The sequence below is a fragment of the Nycticebus coucang genome, chromosome 21 (assembly GCF_027406575.1).
Source record: "Nycticebus coucang isolate mNycCou1 chromosome 21, mNycCou1.pri, whole genome shotgun sequence".
In the NCBI taxonomy this organism is placed as follows: domain Eukaryota; kingdom Metazoa; phylum Chordata; class Mammalia; order Primates; family Lorisidae; genus Nycticebus; species Nycticebus coucang.
The window spans coordinates 62,867,124-62,887,571 of NC_069800.1; the positions used below are offsets into that span (position 1 = coordinate 62,867,124).

Sequence of the window (20,448 nt, forward strand, 5' to 3'; positions counted from 1 at the left end):
CTAATTCTTGAGATCCGTGTTGCCTGTTTTTATTTTGCAGATATTTTGTACTTTGTATTTTTTGAAACATGCTGTCTTTCCCCTTCTGTGTCTAGCTGCTGTTGTGCTTTACATCTTTAGACAATTTGTGTCACTGCATATACCATAGGTGACGCTCTTACAGCTGGCGTGTGTGCTGTAGCGTAAGAGTCCGAAGGGGTTGGGGGAAGCAGAGGCATCCACAGTGTCCATGCTGCTGTTGGTAGGCATTTGGATAGCTATTTCCAATTTAGATTAAGGATAAGTAAGACTGCTATGAACATTCTGGTCACTTTCTTTGCTTTTGGTTAGGTACATTTTCTACCCACAAGAAGGATGCTGGGTCATTGGTTATGCATGCCTTCAGTACAGCATGATTGCCAACAAGGCTCAAAGCGGCGGTTGTATAGTTGACACCATAGTGTGTGTATGGAAATTCCCGTTGCTTTCTGTCTCTGGTGAGTAGGTGGTCATCTCGGTTTCCATGGCAGTTAATAACGGCTGAGCACCTTTCTGGATATTTATTTGCATTTATATAATACCTGGATCTCCTCTTTTGTGAAGTGCTTGTTACATCTTTTTTTGCCTATTTTCCTTTATATATTTTTTTGCCTACCTTCTTTATATTTTTATAGTTCTTCATTGAATATCAGTCCTTTATTGATTAGATGTATTAGAAATATCTTCTACTCTCTGGCTTGACTTTGATGTTTAAATCAACTCCTTCAATGAACTGAAGTTTTTAATCTTAATGTAATTCAGTTTATCTTTCTTTTTCTCATGATCAGCATAAAGATTTTTGGTTGCCTTTAAGAAGTCATTGCCTATTCTTAGTTCATGAAGATGTTCTCTTCTGCTTTCTTCTAAAAAGGTTATTTATTTTTTCCCCAAAATTTTTATATCATGTTTCCCAGATGTCTCTGATACCAGCTGTATTTTAGTATCCATTTATTGAAAAAAATAATAATGACAAGAAGCTTCAATAAAGCTTTTAGAAAATGCATAATTTATTCACAGCAGTGTCTGTAGGCATCTGAAAAGCAGTTGTAGTGCATACGGGGTGGGGTGGGGGGCGGCCTTTCTCAGCAGTGTTGGAACCACGCAGTGCACAGCCCACACTGACCTGTAAACTGCTCAGAGTGATGGAGTTTCAAAGGCCTGAGAGTTGGCAGAGATTCCTTCTTAGCCTTGTTAATGTCAGAAGATGTATGTGTTCCATTTAGTCCATGTGTCCACAGAACACCTCTGTGCCAGGTACTGTGCTAAAAAGATAATGGAAACACAAAGATGGAGAAACAGGAGCTCTTCCCTAGAAGAGCTTAGGGTCTAATTTGTAAACAAATATGTAATAGCATGTTCTGGTGTCCTGATTGATTTTAGTGTCTGAGAGGTTGGAGAGGGTCAGGAAGTGGGAGGGTATCAAGAGTGCCTTTGTACAAGAAGCAACCCTTGGGTTATCAGCCAGGTAGATGGACGGGTGTTTTCAGGATTCTCTCAAAATTGACATTATGCTCCATGGAGCAGTAAAGTGAAACCTGTTCATTCTCATGCATTGTTGGTAGGAGAATAAAGTGGCATAGCCTCTTCAGAGAGCAATTTGGCAGCTTCTGTCAAAATTTAAATTGCACGTTCTTCTAGCATTTGTGCTAGACAGACACTGGGAATACAGGATATGTATCAGGCAAACCAGGAGTAGAAAGCATGACCCAGCTCTTCCTCTCCTGGTAATTGATCCCACACATACTCTCATAGATTCTCAGATGCTGTTAATGACATCAAAATATTAGAAGCTAAATACCATTGATGGAAAACCAGTTAGGTAAGTTACTGTCCAGCCATGCAGTGCAGCATCATAAAGCTGTGAAAAGAAAGTGGCAGCAGTCGTGTGCTGTGACGCAGCAATACCCTCATGAGGACAGCAAAGTGAAGAGCACTGTGCACTCTTGTTGGTTCCTGTTTGGGCCTAAGAAAGGGAAGCTGAGTGGGGTAGAGATGGGCCTGTGAATGTTCTTGCATGTTTATTCCTGGAAGGCCGCCCAAGAAGTGTCTCTGCCATGAGACAGAGGGACAAACATGTTCTGACAGAACTTTTTAAACATGTATTAATTACTCAAAATACTTTTAATTAAAAGTATTTTTGTGATATCCTTGTTTGGACCCTGAGACAGAAACAAGACATTAGTGGAAAAGCAGTGATATTTGAAAAAACTATGATGCTAATAGTGATGTGGCAGTGTTGAATTCTTCATTTTGACAAATGTCCCGTGGTAGTGTGCCAGCATTAAGGGAAACGGGGTGAGAGGGTTACAAGAACTCTATGTATCATCTTTGCAACTTTCCCATAAATCTAAAATCATTCCAAAGGATAAAGTTTATTAAACTTTTTTTTTGGAAAGCTGTCAAATTGGGCGGCACCTGTGGCTCAAGGAGTAGGGCGCCGGTCCCATATGCTGGAGGTGGCGGGTTCAAACCCAGCCCCGGTCAAAAAAAAAAAAAGAAAGAGTAAAAAAAGAAAGCTGTCAAATTGTATGTGCAAGATTGTTGTGTTGGAGCATGAACAGGTTTGGAAAGTGAAAGCTCACTCCCTTCCCTCCTGTCCTCTTGGTTTAGGTCGAAGAATCCCATCCACTGACGCCATCCCACCATCTGGAGGTAAGGGCTTCAGACTCCGAAGACAGCCTGCAGAGCCCAAGCGCGGCTGCTGCTGACAGGGCGGGTCTCGGTCTCCGAGACCACAGTGAAGTAGGTGGTCCTGAAAGTTAACCGGAGGGCTGGGTCCCTGCCACCAGTTTCACCTCGCTGGTCTTGAGTCTTCTTCATGCAAAAAGGATTCATGGAACTTGACCGGTTCTGTTCTCTCTTTGAAGACAACAGCAATATTTCAGTCTGTGGACTTGTGTTATGTAAAGAATTTCTGGTATACAAAGGGACTACATCATTGGCTTTTGACCTTACTGAAAAGGAACGTATAATTGTTTGGATGGTAGAATTAAATTGTTGAGTAGTTTTGTAATCAAGATGGTATGTAACATTGTAAAGAGAAAATTAGCACTTTCGTGGTTACGGAGGGAAAAAAAGACCTTGTGGAGATTGTAATTTCCTTGGTTTCTGTTACCACAGTTAGAGGGGGTTCTATCATTTAAATGTGGTAGGATGTCATAAGTAGAGAGATGGCAATTATTTGAAGCTAAAATGGGTTGTTTATAGGATTGACGGAAACAATTTCATCTCTGAAGCACTTTTCATTGCATATATTAGCCTAGGATACCTACAGTGAATTAACAGTGATAACAGTAGATGCCTAGCTCACCGTGGGCTCCCTCGGACCCCGTCGTGTATGTGTCATCAAGCACATTATTGGCACCTTTTTAAATAAGCTCTTAGAATAAGGATGGTGGAGAAGCTGCCTGAAATAAATAGAATTGCATATGTTCTAAGTTGACTAATCCATAGTTTTAAAAGGAGGAAGAAGAGAAAAAGTAAAGAAAGTGTATAAATGCTCTCAGTTATTTAATCCAAGTATTTTAGTGGGAAAAACAATTATCTGTTGCTTAGTATATGTAAAGTTGTAGCCTGTATTTATGAGACCATTACTTAAAGATTATAAATTATGTAAATACATTAATAAATTCTAAAGTTTCATTCAACATTCCATTTAATCTTGCACACGCCCACCCACTTTTAAGCCTGTCCACGGGAGATTCCGAAACACGTCTGTCTTGTGCAAAGGCATAGGGCTCTCAGCTTACGTCTTCTAACGATTCCTCTGACTTCCCTTTCACTCACCCCTCTTTCCTCCAGATCCCATCTGGAAATCATAATAAAGACATATGGCACTTTGACAAGCTTGACTAGTCCTTACTAGCCTTGGGGTAAAAGATTAAGCTCCAGCTCAAGTCATTTACCTGGTCCTGGTAATAAGTTTCTTTTAGCTTTTACAGCAACTTCAGCCCAACTGTTTTAAGAGTTTTCCTTATTCACAATTTAACTTATCTTTCTGTTCCTTTATTGTCCCCTGCCTCTGTTAGTGGTTAACACTCTTTTCCCTCAGGGAGCCTAATGAGGTTTTTAATATAATCTAAAAATAAAGCACTGAAGTGAAGTTGGTGAAAATTTGTTCCTGGTCTAATTTGGCACCCTTCCAACCTGGGCATTGTAAGAGAAGGAAATTTACAAGATTAAATAGGAAATGAAACAGCTTGAATTTCAAACTAAATTGTGTTTTCAGAGCTATCCTTAAACTGAACAGTCAAAACTTTTAAAAATAATTGTTATTTCTTTGTACAGACCTCGCTCAATATGGATAGATTTTATTGGGAAAATTATAACTCAGATTAAGTAAAAAATGATTCCCTTTTCCCTGTTGTATATCTTAAGCATTTGAAATTGTTTTCTTCTCTTGTTGAAATCATATAGAAAGAATGTAGTTAAAAAAAAAAAAAAAAAGAAAAGAATGTAGTTAGTGAAAATCCTAACGTCGTTTTCTTTAAAATGCTGTGGCCTGTGTCTCCCTAGGGTCATGCTTCCTGCCCATGGTTAAATTAGCATGCTTCTAGAGAAAACCTGTGAGTCCCAGGGCTGGGCTCTTTGCACCTAAAGGTGGTTTGACTGTTTTTTTTTTTTGTTTTTTTTTATATATACATCCAGATGGATCCAGGGCATCTGGCCACAGCCCTGGTATGTTCCTACAATTCCCACTGCTGGGCCTCTATCTCCATGACAACAAAATAAAAACAAAGGTTGCTCGACTCATTACTGAAGAGACAGCGCATGTGTGGCCCTTTCTGTCATATTTCACCAAAAGACAATGCAAATCTATGACCCTAACGTTTTTTTTCCACCAAACCTGCCAGTGGATATTGGTGACGATGTGACACCTCAGTGCAGAGGGAGGGGCAAGGTCAAAGCCTCATCTTACTGGGAAAGCATCTGAACACCTCTGCTCTTCTATGTGTTTCACTGCATTTAGCCCGGCACTGGTCTCTCTTCAGCCTCTTGCTGATTTCATGATTTCTTAGACTCCCTCCCTTACATAGGAGTTTTGTTACAGCCACATGTTTTATTAACAGAATGAGTGACGTGGAGCTTGTGCTCAGGCATTTCTGGTACCTCTTTCCTTCTCTCATTTTCATCAGTCTGACAAAGCACCACAGCACTGTTTCTCGTGTAGTATCTTTTTAATACGTAGGACTTAGCAACAACAACAGCAAATTGCTGTCTCAGATCCATAATCCATACTCAGTGAAAACAGGGGGAAAATGTTTTCATTTATTTTGTTTACTTCTAAAATGCAAAGATGAATATTCAAGTCAGAAGAAGTGCTTTATTTTGAACACATTTTGGACTTTTAACCTAGTAATGTTGTAATACACATTTTACATTTCCTTTATTATTTCTTACTGAGGAAAGGCTAGATTTCAAAGGAATTGAGACATATCCCATCTATAAATATATGGTTCCCAAATGACATAGGGCCTTTTCTTTAAATCTTTCAGAAATGAAAAGAAGAGAAAAATTATTAATTAGCTGTAAGTGTGGGTATTGCTTCAGAGAAATTGAAATAAGCTCTTTGCAGGTGTCCAATCCTAGGAACCATTGGTCTCCAGAACACAAGTGTTTTTCTGATTCTATGATAACTAATTAACTATCATTTGGTGATTAAAAGAACATAAAGTAAGAGTATGATTAAGTGTTCTTCATTTTAAACTCTCTGTAAGAAGTGATTGGGGAGAAGTGCCTACTGCAGGCCCTTCTGGTCCCACATGAAATCTCCATCACCTGCTTGTCAGCCACAGTCAGGATAAGTTTTAGGCATAGCAGCTGAAAAATCTAGTCCTTTTAAAGTAACCTCATTCCCTGTTAGCTGTTTATGATGTTTGAAGCATCTGCCTCCCGCTGTGCACATATTTCCCAAATGCCTTCCTGTCTGAAAGGACTGGGACTTTATGTATCAGAGGCTTGATTGCCTTGTTTTAAGTGGGCTGGTGTCCTTCTTGAGGTTATCCATTCCCCTTATTCTTAAATATTTACTTACATAACTTTTTTTTTTTTGTAGTTTTTGGCCAGGGCTGGGTTTGAACCCGCCACCTCTGACATATGGGGCCAGCGCCCTACTCTGTTGAGCCACAGGTGCCACCCTATTTTAGTATATAACTTGAAGTCTTACATTTAGTTCTTTTCTGTTGAACTCTGAGAGGGATAGTAATGAAAATATCCTGTAGGTAACTACCCCATTGCTTTCCTGGAGATGTCAAACCAAAATGGCTGTATTTTTATAGCATTGTGTTAAACTGAGCAGGTTGGATCCAGATTGCACTGTGCTAATTGGTATGTCAGCCTCTCAGCTCATAAAGGCATTTGTTCATGGCAGTATGCATTTTTTACATCCTAACATTGCAGTTGCTAAAGAGGTTATATAATTCTTTTTAGCACTTTTTTGCTCATTCTTTTAGAACATACTGAGAGCGTGATTCATGGGCCCTTAGAGTATAAGTTACAGGTGCATAGTGTGGTATTTATATAACAGGGGAGCCCCCTAAACAGCTAGAGGTCTCTGTAAGAACTTGTCATGAGAGAACTTATTCTTTCCAGAGAAAAGTTACTGAAAATCTCTGAACAGATCTGTACTAGGTCCCTGCTTTAGAACATTCAGGAAATAACAGCCCACAGACTGGGGCTGGCTCTCCTTTCCAACTCGCTGGGCCATAAAGATCCCTCCTAACTCTATAAAGTTCAGTGACAGTGACAAGCTAGTGTGAACCTATAAAAATCTTCGTTGTTTAAATTTGTTTTAAAGGGACAGTTTTTGTCTTTGAGAGCTGTTCTACCTCTTAACAGTTAATATTTTTAATAAAAGAAATGGAATATACTTACAGAAGCCAAGCTGTTAATTATATATCTGCCTTCCATTAGTTAATTTTTTTAAAAAAATGTTTTAAGGTGTGTTTAGGATATTTGTTTTAATTCCTGTGGTCCTATGATTAAAAAAAAAAAAAAAAAATAGTCCAAGCAAATTTATCCGGAGTTAAGCATTATACTTCATGGTTTTAGAAAGGGGATTTGGGGGGTAGACGTTAGCCTAGGACTTAAAGGAACAACTTCTCCAAATTTCTTTTGACAGTAGAGTTGCTTGTCTTGACTTCCAGTGAGAGAAATCCTGGCAATTTGATTATCCAATTTGCAAGAAATGTTAATGGAATTCTGGGGCTTTTGTCCTGTTTTATGTGCAAATGAAAGTCTAAAAAATATCAGAAGGGTATTACATTTTGCAGGAGCCTCCTTTTTTCAATCTAAGAGAATGATATTTGAGAGATCTGTTGTGATGAAGTCTAATTAGATATAACGAGGGAAGTGACTCAACAGAACTAGTCACCTCCAACTTCCTCAGTGTGTCCTCCAGGGTTCTCTGAGCACGTGGGAAATGGATTTGCTTTCCAAATCCAGAAGGACTTTTGATAGCATAGATCAAGTTTAATTTGGTGGTCTATAATCAGAAATTAATATCTGTGTTATTTTCTTTTAGAGTATAATCAATTATAGATATGCTCGAATTTTTTGGCTACAAAACAAAAAGATTCAGAAATTTTAAATTCAAACCTTTTACCTGTTCTATTATGTTGAACATTTTAGATAGTAAGATTAGGATGTATCAGTATTAGATGGTGGAATTAAAACCATAGGGACTAAAAAATTTAACAAAAAATTATTTTTAATTTGTTTCAAGTTCATTTTTAGATCTGTATCATGCACCAGGCCCCATCAGAATGCTTCATAATTGCAACAGCAAAATTCTGGGTAGCTTTTCAATGAACGTGAATTCAAATGCCAAGTTCTATCAGCCAGTTAATGGAAAGCCCTAAGATAGTAATGATTTTTTTTTAATTGACAGTTGTCAACTGTAGACCTTCATGCGTCTCTGAATTATGCAATAGAACTAAAATATTCTGATTTTACTGATAGCACTTCTTTCTCTTTTTTGTTTTTAGAGACAGTCTTACTTTGTCGCTCTCAGTAGAGTGCTGTGGCGTCATAGCTCACAGCAACCTCCAGCTCTTGGGCTTAGGCGATTCTCTTTTCTCAGCCTCCCAAGTAGCTGGGACTATAGGCGCCCACCACGATGCCCGGCTATTTTTGTTGTTGCAGTTTGGCCAGGGCTGGGTTTGAACCCGCCACCCTCGGTATATGGGGCTGGTGCCCTACTCACTGAGCCACAGGCGCCACCCTGATAGCACTTCTTGATTCAGGAACTTTTCAGTATTTTAGAAAACTCTTTAATGCTATACTTTGAAAGAAATTTTGTTTAAAATAATATTTCACACATAGGGCCAATCATTTCTAACTCAACTGAAATTCGCAAGGAGATTCCCATGGCATCTAACGTCACGTTGCGTGACAACTGGGCAAGACCTCTTCCCCACGGCCAGCTGGTGTGGGATCCACCAGGACCAGTGTACATGCACACTTGGAAACATTGTAAGCCCCTGGCCCAGAGCAGTGTTTGACTTTGCTTTGGGGCTTAATCCTAATAGCATTTGGCCATTATTAATTTTTCATTAAGTTTATACTTGAATAATCAGTTTTATCCCTGAAAACTTTTAAAAGCAGCACCTGAATTTGTTTATATCCACTTACTTTGTGTATGAAGTTATCACGTAGTTTATGGAACTTTTTCTAAATGTGGATCACACTAATTATGTCAGGGAGACCAGTCGATTCAGTGAGGGGGAAATTTTCTGCAGCTGACTAGTCATAGCAACTGATTGGTGGCTCAATTTTTAAACCATTTGTTGTACTATGTAGACAGAGCTTTATTGCCCTGGAAAAGATTTGTTTTTTGTTTTTTTTTTTTTTTTTTTTTTTACTCTCATCCAGCTCAGTCTTTCCATCATTTCACTTTATGAGTCACTCACGTAATTGTCAATCATTCCTCTGACCTTAAGAATTTACATCTTGCCGGGCGGCGCCTGCGGCTCAGTGGGTAAGGCGCCGGCCCCATATACCGAGGGTGGTGGGTTCAAACCCGGCCCCGGCCAAACTGCAACCAAAAAATAGCCGGGCTTTGTGGCGGGTGCCTGTAGTCCCAGCTACTCAGGAGGCTGAGGCAAGAGAATCGCTTAAGCCCAGGAGTTGGAGGTTGCTGTGAGCTGTGTGAGGCCACGGCACTCTACCGAGGGCCATAAAGTGAGACTCTGTCTCTACAAAAAAAAAAAAAAAAAGAATTTACATCTTGCCTTCTCTGCAGTTGAAGCAGTCTTCTTGCCTTATTTCCTTTGATCTTCTCATTTTTCTGCTGGTGTTCCTTTAGAGACTCACAACCCCACCACCTCCTCCACGTCTGTGAAATGCCTTCCCATTTGACCTTCCGTGGTCACAGCAGCAGAGCTTGCCCACCTGTCTAACTAAGGGAGTCAAGACAAAGCCCTGGCAGAAATATGGCAGCTTGGGAGCAGGGCATAGGGAGATCATGGTTAATGAGTACAATGGAACAGTTAGCTGAAAGGAATGAGTTCTAGTATTCAGAGGTACAGTTGAGAGACTGTAGTTTACAGTAATTCACTGTGTATTTCAAAATAGCTAGAAGAATTGGAATGTTCCCAACACAAAGAAAAGATAAATATTTAAGGCGATGGATACCCCAGTTACCCTCTTCCATCATTACACATTGTATGCATATATTAAAAAATCACATGTACCTCAAAAATACATAAAACAATTTTATACTATACTATATTAGTTCAAAAAAATGGGGTGGGGGGGGAGGCAGGGTTTCACTCTGTTGCCCAGGCTAGAATACAGTGGTGTCTTCATAACTCGCTGCAGCCTCCAATTCTTGGGCTCAAGCAATCCTCCTGCCTCAGCCTCCAGAGTACCTAGGATTACAGGTGTATGCCACTACACGTGGCTAATTTTTTTATTATTTTGTGGAGACAGATCTCATAAAAACAATTTTTTTAAAGAAAACTGGCAAGAGCATGAAAAAAAAATGCCAAAGCCAGTTTCAGGTAAAGAATTCCGGTACTTCCAGAAAGGGAATGGGCAACACCAGCTTACTGTGGAAACACAGCTGGTTGACTAATATCTTTTTACTGTTGGTAATAGGATAGTTAATATAAGTGTCATAACTTCACTAAGTTTGTAATAGAACGTTTGTTAAAGTGTATACAAGTCCAAGTCAAAAGTCTTAAAGAAAAACCCCTATGGAAATGAGCCTGGATATTTTTTTAAAAAGGCTAAGCCATTGTACCAGCAATTTTTATTTTTTATTTCTTCTTAGAATGTCATGCTTCGTCAAGACTTAATGCAAGGAGTAAGATATTTGTGCCTTTTTATAATAACATCTGTTATGAAAAAAATAGTAAGTTGCTTACAGTTTTGGCTTCTTTGTAGCACTATAAACACCCAGATTTATGGCTTCGGCTTCTCTGCATGACACATTGCCTGGTTACTTATAATGAAACACCGTAATGTTGGTTTGCCAAGCTTATGTGGATGTTCGAAGACTTTATTTTTGCAGTCTTAACCTTGGGCTGGCCCTAAGTCTATGTAAACTGTATGATGACTGTATTGTTTGTAGACGCCAACAAGAGACAACTTGACCTTTTGATTTTTGTTGTAAGATTTTTTCTTTTTATACCAATCCAGTAGTAGACAGTTTACAAATGAAGATTGATTTGACATACTTTTAAATGATACTGTTTTAGCTTGAATATTCTATAATACACTTTCATAGAGTATAACATGTTAAGTCACCATAAAATTTGCTGTAAGAGGGTGTAAACATTTGTTAATAAAACGCTATGTTTACAAATATATGTATTTGCTTTTCAAATGGTTTTTCTTTGTGATCTTACTTGTCACACATTCTTAACCAAATAGTCCAAAGTCATTTCAAAATGATCTTTGGAAACTGAAACACCCGCAACTTTGATACCTGTAGTGGTCTCGTGAATGCAAGGTTTGTATCAGTGATCCTGCCTTGTCAGCTTCCTGCATCCTTCACAAGTAAAGATGGGGAGATGGGGAAGCTAGAAGCAGGTCTCACCACTGAGCACCTACAGAGAAGACTGCTACCCTTGCAGAAAGGAAGAGTTGGTGCTTTGGTTCATAGAAGGAAAGGTTTTTGCTCATCTTCCATAATTTGGGGGAGTCCATCCGAGATGCCAGTATTTCTATCCTAGTGTTAACTTTAACTGTAGACCCTCAGTGCCTTTTCCTCCTTTCCATGCTCCAGTTTTCTCTTTGCTCTCCCTCCCAGGCAGAAGCACATTTGCCTGTATGCTGCAGTGATGCCCAGAGTACCTACCTGTTCACATGAGGAGCTACAGAGAGCAGAGAAGGCTAGAGGCTGTCAGGCTTAAGTTTGGGTCTCAGCTTAGCCCCTTCCCAGGCTGTGGAGCCCCAGACAAGATCCTTAATCTCTCTGAATTGTGTTTCGTTCATCTTTATAAAAAGGGAGAATAAGAACTTATCCCAGTGGATGCCCGTATCAGTGGCATCTAGCACAGCATTAACAAAGAATAAGAATTCTCATATAGGCTCAGCGACTAGGGCTCCAGCCACATATACTGGAGGGGGCAGATTCAAATCTAGCCTGGGCCTGCCAAACAACAATGACAACTACAACCAAAAAATTAAAAAAAAAAATCACCAGGCGTTGTGAGCGCCTGTAGTCCCAGCTACTTGGGGGAGGCTGAGGCAAGAGAATTGCTTAAGCCCAAGAGTGAGATTGCTGTGACCTGTGACCCACGGCACTCTACCAACGGTGACAAAGTGACTCTGTCTCAAGAAAAAGCTCCTATAATTTATTTTCACAAGCCATCTCTGATAATCCCTTTCTGATTCAATTAAAATAATGATTTGATACTAATTTGGTGGTTACTTTGTTTATTACATTTTTTTTAAATGTAAATTGTACCAAAATTGCCATAAATCTTGTGTTCGACTCAATCCGATTTCACAAAGGTTACCCACATCCCAGCCCTCAGCTCACAAAGCAGGTCCTTATCCACAAATCAAGAAAACATCACTTGATTAGTTTTCTCCGGTTTCAGTTTTAAGGACATACGGTGTGCTTCCGTATGGATCTGGCCTCTTACACCCAGCATGGTAGGTGGTAGTCTCACTCATTCTCACTGCTGTATGCAATTTGCACGAAGAAACAACCACTCATTTATCCATTCTATATTGATAGACATTGGATCGTTTTGATTTTTGTTGTAAGGTTTTTATACCTGTGTGGTGGTAGACAGTTTGCAAGTGTAGGTTGAGTTGCCACCTCCTTTTAAACAATATTGCTTTAGCTTGAATAGTCTGTGGGATATTACATTCAGAATAGATCCTTGCTGTTAGGAATGTACCACAATGAACATTCTTACATGGTTTTTGGTGCACATATACAGATTTCTCTTGGACATACACCTTGGAGTGGAATTACTGGGTTGTTGGAAATATATCTGTTTGCATTCCCAATATATATGTTTGCTTTTGCTTTAGCAGACCCAGTTTTCTCAAGTGGTGCACCAGTCTCACTCTCACCAGCACTGAGAACCCCAAGTGCTCAGCATCAGGCCAGCACTTCATTGCTCTTCTGTGCTTTTAAAGTATGGAACTTTGGGGTGGCGCCTGTGGCTTAGCGAGTAGGGCGTCAGTCCTATATGCCAGAGGTGGCGGATTCAAACTCAGCCCCGGCCAAAAAACCATAAAGTATGGAACTTTGCACCCTGAGTTGTGGGCAGTAGTTATCTGTAAGGAGCTCAGCTGGGACGACAGAGCTGTCCCCTCATTTTCACTGCCTACTTTATAATATATATTACTGTACTGTTTGTTTGTTTGTTTGTTTTGGAGCCAGAGTCTCACTCTGTCACCCTGGGTAGACTGGAGTGGCATCATACCTCACAGCAACCTCAAATTCTTTGGGCTCAAGCAATTATCTTGTCTCAGCCTCCTGGGTAGCTGGGACTACAGGCATCTGCCACAATGCCTGGCTATTTTTAGAGACAGCATCGTGCTTTTGTTCAGGCTGGTGTCCAACTCCTGAGCTCAGGCACTCCACTTACCTCAGCCTCCCAGAGTGCTGGGATTACAGGTGTGAGCCCCCATGCCTGGCCCTGAATTACTGTACTTTTAAAACTTCTTACCCATGAGTATGTGGATTTTTTGCATTAAAAAAATCAGGAACACCTCTGCACCCTAAACCTGTCTTCGGATGCTTTATGAAAATTGATTCTATAAACTGAAGTTGCATTTGTCTTTTTTCCCCCCCCTTTTAAAACAGTAGACACACACACACACACCCTCTTCAATTTGGCCAGTAAAAAGGTTACAACCTGGCTCACCACCTGTAGCTTAAGCAGCTAGGGCACCAGCCACATACACCAGAGCAGGTGGGTTCAAATCCAGCCTGGGCCTGCCAAACAGCAATGACAACTACAACCAAAAAAAAAACAAAAACAAAATAGCTGGGCATTCTGGCGGGTGCATGTAGTCCTAGCTACTTGGGAGGCTGAGGCAGGAGGATCGCTTTAAGCCCAAGAGTTTGAGGTTGCTGTGAGCTGTGTTGCCATGGAACTCTACTGAGGGACAAAGTAAGACTCTGTCTCAAAAAAAAAAAGAAGCTTACAGCCAGATTTGGGGCAAGTATGTAAAACTTCACGGCACACGTTTATTTCCTTCTGTCATTTAATATAAAATTTTCAAGCTGCCCTAAATCCTCTTGGACAAAAGGGGGTGAGGGAGTATAAATAAATATATTTTTAAAGGCTGAATATTAGTCTAGGGCCCACCAAAATGCTACTATGACAGAATCCAGTCTCATCTGTGAAATGGCAAGACAAAGAGAACCATTACGCCAAAAAGGAAGAAATAAATTAGCACTCAACCAATTAGCCTGAAATAAGTGGGGATGTTTTAAATGCACACACAAAACAACTTCGCTTTATTTTTCCACAAGCAACTGGCTGCTTGCCTTAGAGCATATAAGGACTAAATTATGGACCCAGGTTTCTAAATAACATCAAAGTTTATTGCAGATTTTTTCTCCCTTAGAGTTAAGAAGCAGTTTTCCATAGAGATGGTAAATTATAAAATAAAATGCAGAGCCTTCTAAATCTTTCACTTGTTTGGCTCGTATTGCTGTTGGCCAAAAACATGATTCTTCACTGACAATGTCAGTGTTGGTTTGGAAGCCAAGCATAAGCAGCCTTCTACTTTTTTTTTTTTTATTTTTTATTTTATTGTATTTTATTTTGAGACAGAGTCTCACTCTGTTGCCCTGGGTTGGCTCACAGCAACCTCAGTCTCTTGGGCTCAAGCAATCCTCTTGCCTCAGCCTCCCGAGTAGCTGGAACTACAGGCACCCACCATGACACTCCGCTTATTTTTGACACTCCGCTTATTTTTTCTGTTTTCCATAGAGACAGGGTCTCGCTCTTGCTCAGGCTGGTCTTGAACTCCCAAGCTCAAGCAATCCACCTAACTTGGCCTCCCAGAGTGCTGGAATTAGAGGCGTGAGCCACTGTGTACGGCAATCAGCAGCTTTTTTGAATTGACCCACCAGAAATATTAAATTATCACTTTTCATTACAGCACTGATGGAGCTTGTAAGAGAGAAAAAGGAAAAAAAAAAAAACACTTCACAGCTAACACCTTGTCAGAATGAATCGTGTTGTTAATTATGATTTTAATCAGACCTCTGGTCATTTAGATTTTTTTTTTTCCAGAACAATTATCAGCATCTTCCAGGAAACATGTAAAAATCCAGAGACCATGTTTTGAGAAATGTCCATGAAGATGATATAACTTCAGATACCATGTTAAAGGGACAGGAAACAGGAAGAGGGGCATCAGACTTCTCATGAATATTCATGAAGATGATATAACCTCAGATATCACCATTAAAGGGACAGGAGACAGGAGGAGGGGATCAGACTTCTCATGACTATTCAGCATGGAATGGACATTCAGGCCTCTGTTAAATAAAATATATGGAAAACATAATGGGGAAGCTATAAGAGTTTCACTCCATTAGAAAAAGGGCATTTTTAAGAAGAAAATTGTGGGGTTGTAAATGTAAATTTGAGGTTAATGCACAATGTCAGGGCAGAGAATCAGCACCGGTGGTATATCATCAACATTAAAACTGCTATCAGCTGCTCCAGTGATGGGGTCAGGTCAGGTCTTGTTTGCATATAAATGAGAACACATAATAGTTTAAACAAACAAACAACAACCAAAAAAACCCACCTTCTATAACAGAGTGGCCCAGGTGACGTAGACACTCTGCCAGCTGAGCAGTTTGCTGTCGGAGTCATAAAATAGTCCACCAAGAATAATTCTTACATTCTTGAATTTGTTTTTGTATTTACTACTTCTGGTGTGACAACCTCATATTAGAAAACTGGAATCCCTTGGCTCAGCGCCTATGGCTCAAACAGCTAAGGCACCAGCCACATACACCGGAGCTGGCCAGTTCAAATCCAACCCAGGCCCACCAAACAATGACAACTATAACTAAAAAAATAGCCGGGCATTGTGGCGGGTGCCTATAGTCCCAGCTACTTGGGAGGCTGAGGGAAGAGGATCTCTTAAGCCCAAGAGTTTGAGGTTGTTGTGAGCAAGGATGCCACAGCACTCTACCCAGGGCAACAGCCTGAGACTCTCAAAAAAAAAAAGAAAAGGCTCGGCACCTGTGGCTCAAGCAGCTAAGGCGCCAGCCACATACACCTGAGCTGGCGGGTTCGAATCCAGCCCAGGCCCACCAAACAACAATGACGGCTGCAACCAAAAAATAGCCAGGCATTGTGACAGGCACCTGTAGTCCCAGCTATTTGGGAGGCGGAGGCAGGAGAATCGCTTGAGCCCAAGAGTTGGAGGTTGCTGTGAGCTGTGAAGCCATGGCACTCTACCCAGGGCGACAGCTTGAGGCTCTGTCTCAAAAAAAAGAAAAGAAAAGAAAAGAAAAAGAAAAAAAAAGAAACTGGAATCCCAGGAGGTTTTCTTTCCTGATTCTTAAATTACTTCTGAGTGCAACAGGAGAGGGGAATGTTGGTGGCCAAGTGGCAATTTTGACAAATGGCCTGTTAATGACCTTGTGGGTGCTGAAAGGACAGCAAGTTTTGAATCCTCAAATAGGACATATATGAAAATGATTATTGTGTGTATCAAATTCTCCCTCAAAAAACAGCCCCCTGGATGGGAGGAAGATGGACCCTGCCAGCACGGGAGAGCTCTTTAGCATTGAATGAAAATGATGTGTAAGTTTTAAGTAATCCGGAAATCCTCAAAGGGAACATTTCAAGAAGTGAAATAAAATTGTATTTATTTAGGATATTCTCTGACGTGAATGACCCAGGCCAGTGAGGGGGAGTGTTGTTTTTCAAAGGGGGTTTCAACGCAAGCTGGAAGACCTTCCTTGGTGTTTTGTCGAGTCAGTGAATGTGCTTAAACTTTGCCAACCCCCTCTTTGAATTGGTTTGTGACGTTCATTGCCAAATGACAATGGTGCAGACATTATAGGGTTACCATGAGTACCTAACGGAAGCAAGCAATCAAGGTTAGGGTTAGGGAACTAATTGTACCAGTAATAAACATACAAGTTCCTTTATTAGGCATGCAACTGCTTGTTGCAAAAACCATGTACACTGAGTGGTTGAGTGGCTGTTTTTTTCACCATGGGGCCATAAAGGACTTCTTTATTGTTTTTATGTTAAAGCTTAAGAAATATAAAAGCTTGTCTTTATTTTTCATAATGCTGTAGTTTAAAAAAAATACTCCCACACATACTTATGTGTACACACACAAACACAAAATAAAGAAAAGACAAATGACTTAAATTGCAAAGTAAAATGAGAAAAAGACAAAAGGTTCCTGGTAGCCCCAGCTGCAGGATAATAGGTTCAGAGGGTTTCATCAAGAGAAATCAGACTCAGAGGAGGGAGCAAAGAGAAGCTGGGAACGACAAGGACAGCTGAAGAGGCGGAGCACCCTGGAAACAGCAGAAGGGTCAAATGTCTCCTCTCTCCCCTCCCAGGTACCAGCTTTCAGAGGCTGATCCATCACCATTTATGATTTGTATTATCAGATGTTCCAACATTCCTGCCACTGGCAAGTCCTATGTCTCGGACTCTGAGGAATAAATACATGGAAAACAGGACAGAGTTTTAGGGCTCTTACCACACACCACGCATCATCACAACACAAATCGATTGGACCCCCCAGTAGGGAATGAATCTGAGAAATAAAGAAAGGGGTGGGGGAAGGTTCTTTTGTGATCCCTTTCCCACAGGAGAAAATAACAGGTGTTCTCTACATTTTCCTCTTCCTAGCTGCAGCAGATGACGAATCATTTGCTTCTACTTAATAACATTTCAAGATGGGGGAGAGAGTGTGTCTTCACAGAGTTGTGAGGCGCCGAGGGAGCACTCGGTTAGAGCCACCTCCGCCCCAGGCAAGGCTGGGGTTTGGGATGAGGAGATTTACCTCCCTAACCGTGTGCTGAGCTCATTTCCTTCACAATGTACCAAAAGACAGAAAAACCCACCCTACAACCACTCCAGTCCCAAGCTCACACACCACACAAGCCCCCAGATTCTGCCACGAGAGGTTTGGGGTGCTCCTTGAAATTCACCATGGCGAGACTCCACTGTGTGCTGTCCTTGTGGTGACGGCTAGCACCACTGCCCCAAGGACTTGGCTTGCATCTGTCCATTGAATCCTCCCCTGCCCTGAGAGAGAGAAACTTCCATTATTCCCTGCTGTACAGATGGTCTCAGACAGTGAAAAAGAGAAAAGCAGCCCCTAGCAGCTGCGAGCTAGCCACTCCCAGGCTAGCTGGCCGTGGGGTGCTTTCCTGCTGGACATCAACAGGACACTGACCCCACGTGAGGCCACTCAGACCATGATGGTTCAGGATGAAAACAAGAACCCTCTGGCATCAGGTCGAGCACATACCGAACAATTTTGTCCAAACCCCTAAAAGTTACCAGACGGCTAATCTAACTGCAGCTGTGGGCACAGCTGTGGACCTGCTGGCGCAGCCTCTCCTCACATCCTGACAGCATGAAATCTGAAGCAAAGCTCCATTTGCTGAACCCCTCCCCCAAATCTCTTAACACAGCCTGGCTACCCTGAAGCTGTCCTGACATGTCTTAGTGAGCTGGGCCCCACTTCCCAAGGTGTGCTCAGGGAATAATAATCCCAATATCTTCACCTACAGATGTGTCCCTGGCGGGCATTGCCAGCAGCCTACGTGACTTGCCCAAGGTCATACCTCCAGTAAGTCAGGGAGCCAATGGGGGGCAGTTGGGACTCAGGCAGTCTACCAAGCCTGCACTCCGAGCCCTGCCAACCCCAACCCCAGCAGAGGAAGAATCTCAGCAAAACTCGCCTCTCAGCGCAAAAGGCAGGTCCTACTGCAACCCTGGATTTCGTGAGAGCACTGCATTTATTCTGCATATTGTAACCATCATCGCTTGTTTTGTTTTTCCCCCAGGTACAAAAACAAAGTCGTGACAGTCACTTGAGAATCTGTGGCTTTAAGCATTCCTCAGAGTGGAGAGTAGGAAAATGGAAATGGAGAAATCAAATTTTTTTTTTTATTCTTTTTTTTTGTAGAGACAGAGTTTCACTTTATGGCCCTCGGTAGAATGCTGTGGCCTCACACAGCTCACAGCAACCTCCAACTCCTGGGCTTAGGCGATTCTCCTGCCTCAGCCTCCCGAGTAGCTGGAAATCAAATTTTTAAATGCCATTTCGTGGTGGTCTTGCCTGGCCCTCTACGCCATGCCCTCTGTCTCTGCCTCTCTCACTCTCTCTCTCTGCCGGCCTCTGCTGCTGTCCTGGCCTTTCACACTCTCCTTCTGATAAAGGAGACCACAGCTGCTGCGCAACTTCAAATCACAGGGGGCCTTAGCGGTGACTGGGGGGATTTGCAGAGGCAGGGTGGGGGGGCATGGTTTTTAATCAGATTGATGAAAATAGCAAATTTGTCAAATGATGCTTTCACTCACTGGCTGCATGATCTTTTTTTTTTTTTAATTTTTACATATCAACATTTCTTCCAAGTAACTGGGGGAGAGGCAGACAGAAACAATGAGCAGAGGTCTGAGGCCCTTGCCCCCGGGCCACTCCTTAGCAGATCTCTCAGGTTCTGTCCTAGCAAGTCAGGAAGAGACAGGACCTGTGTGTCCTTGGTCTCGGTCTGATGCTCAGCCCATAGGCCCCTCCAGGAATGTCTGCTCAGTGGATGAAGGCTACGTGGTGGAAATCACTAGGGCTTAGGGAGGAGATAGATTTGCCAATTGTACAAATGCACAAATGAACGTGCCCCCTGTCCCCCCCATGCCCCAACACACTGGAGATGATCTGTGGGGACCCCAGAAACTCTCCCCACAATTAAGACCATGCTCATTCATTCCCTCATCAAACATTTATCATGTAGCTCTGCCGCACACTGCCAGGGGGACGATGAGGCAAATCCACCATCCTTACCCCTAAGGAATGTAGAATCTAATTATCTTCTAGAGATCCTTTGGGGATCTGCTTAATAAATCAATACAAATGATTTGTAATTAGAATATCAATTATTTGTATGCAAATGTAGCCTTCTGGGTGCTTAGGGACAATTCCTAAGGATTGAGAAGACTCTCAGCACGGTGCACTCTCCAATTCTTAATTACATTATTTCATTCATTTATCAAGCATTTATTGAGCACCTTTTATGTGCCAGACACAGACTTCAGGACCAGGGACCCAGACCCTTGTTGCTCTCAGGAGTGAGGAACTAAGGGACCTCAGGGGAACTTAGTCCTGGGGGAAGACCAGGAAGCAAGCATCTTCTTCCTCAACTCCGCAAACCTCCCAGTGGCCACCAGTTTGTTGAGACCCTCAGCAGCTGAGGAAGCAGCCCCTCCCTGTCTCCTGCTACAGTCTGGAGGGGCTTCCCTCACCTTGGGCAGGGGTTAGTTAGTTATATGACCACGCTTGGCTCTGTGGCCCCTTCATCCTCCATCCAGGTCTGCGTGAGTTTTAACTAATCCCTTGTACCAGCTTGTCTTGAAACTTCAATCCCTGGGGACCCTGCACCTTCATTCATGTGCACACATCCCCACCATCCATCCATTCATTGCATCGCTCACTTCTCTATTTATTGGGTCTCTGTGGTGCTCTAAGCCCTTCCTACTTACTGGAGGTGGGGTGCTAGCTCAACCTAGTGCAGTGTGCCCTCCAGGAGGGAGATGGATGTTAAGTGAGCAAGCCCAGACCAGGGGCAGTGGCTCACACCTGTAATCGCAGCACTCTGGGAGGCAGAGGCAGGTGGATTGCCTGAGCTCAGGAGTTTGAGACCAGCTTGAGCAAGAGCGAGACCCCCATCTCTGGTTCAGTGCCAGGGGCTTAAGCGGCTAAGGCGCCAGCCACATACACCTGAGCTGGCAG

At 42.0% G+C, this 20,448-nt stretch overlaps 1 protein-coding gene across 2 annotated transcripts in view; it reads left to right on the top strand.

Annotated features, from left to right (window-relative positions):
* Window positions 1-7,710, top strand: part of RAB22A (RAB22A, member RAS oncogene family) — a 51,457-nt gene extending 43,747 nt beyond the window's left edge. For both annotated transcript variants that reach the window (XM_053574222.1, XM_053574223.1), the window contains one exon: window positions 2,629-7,710. In XM_053574222.1, the coding sequence (XP_053430197.1) occupies window positions 2,629-2,726 (98 nt within the window). In that variant the 3' untranslated portion in view covers window positions 2,727-7,710. The remainder of the gene's footprint in view (window positions 1-2,628) is intronic.
* The last annotated feature ends 12,738 nt before the right edge of the window (window positions 7,711-20,448 follow it).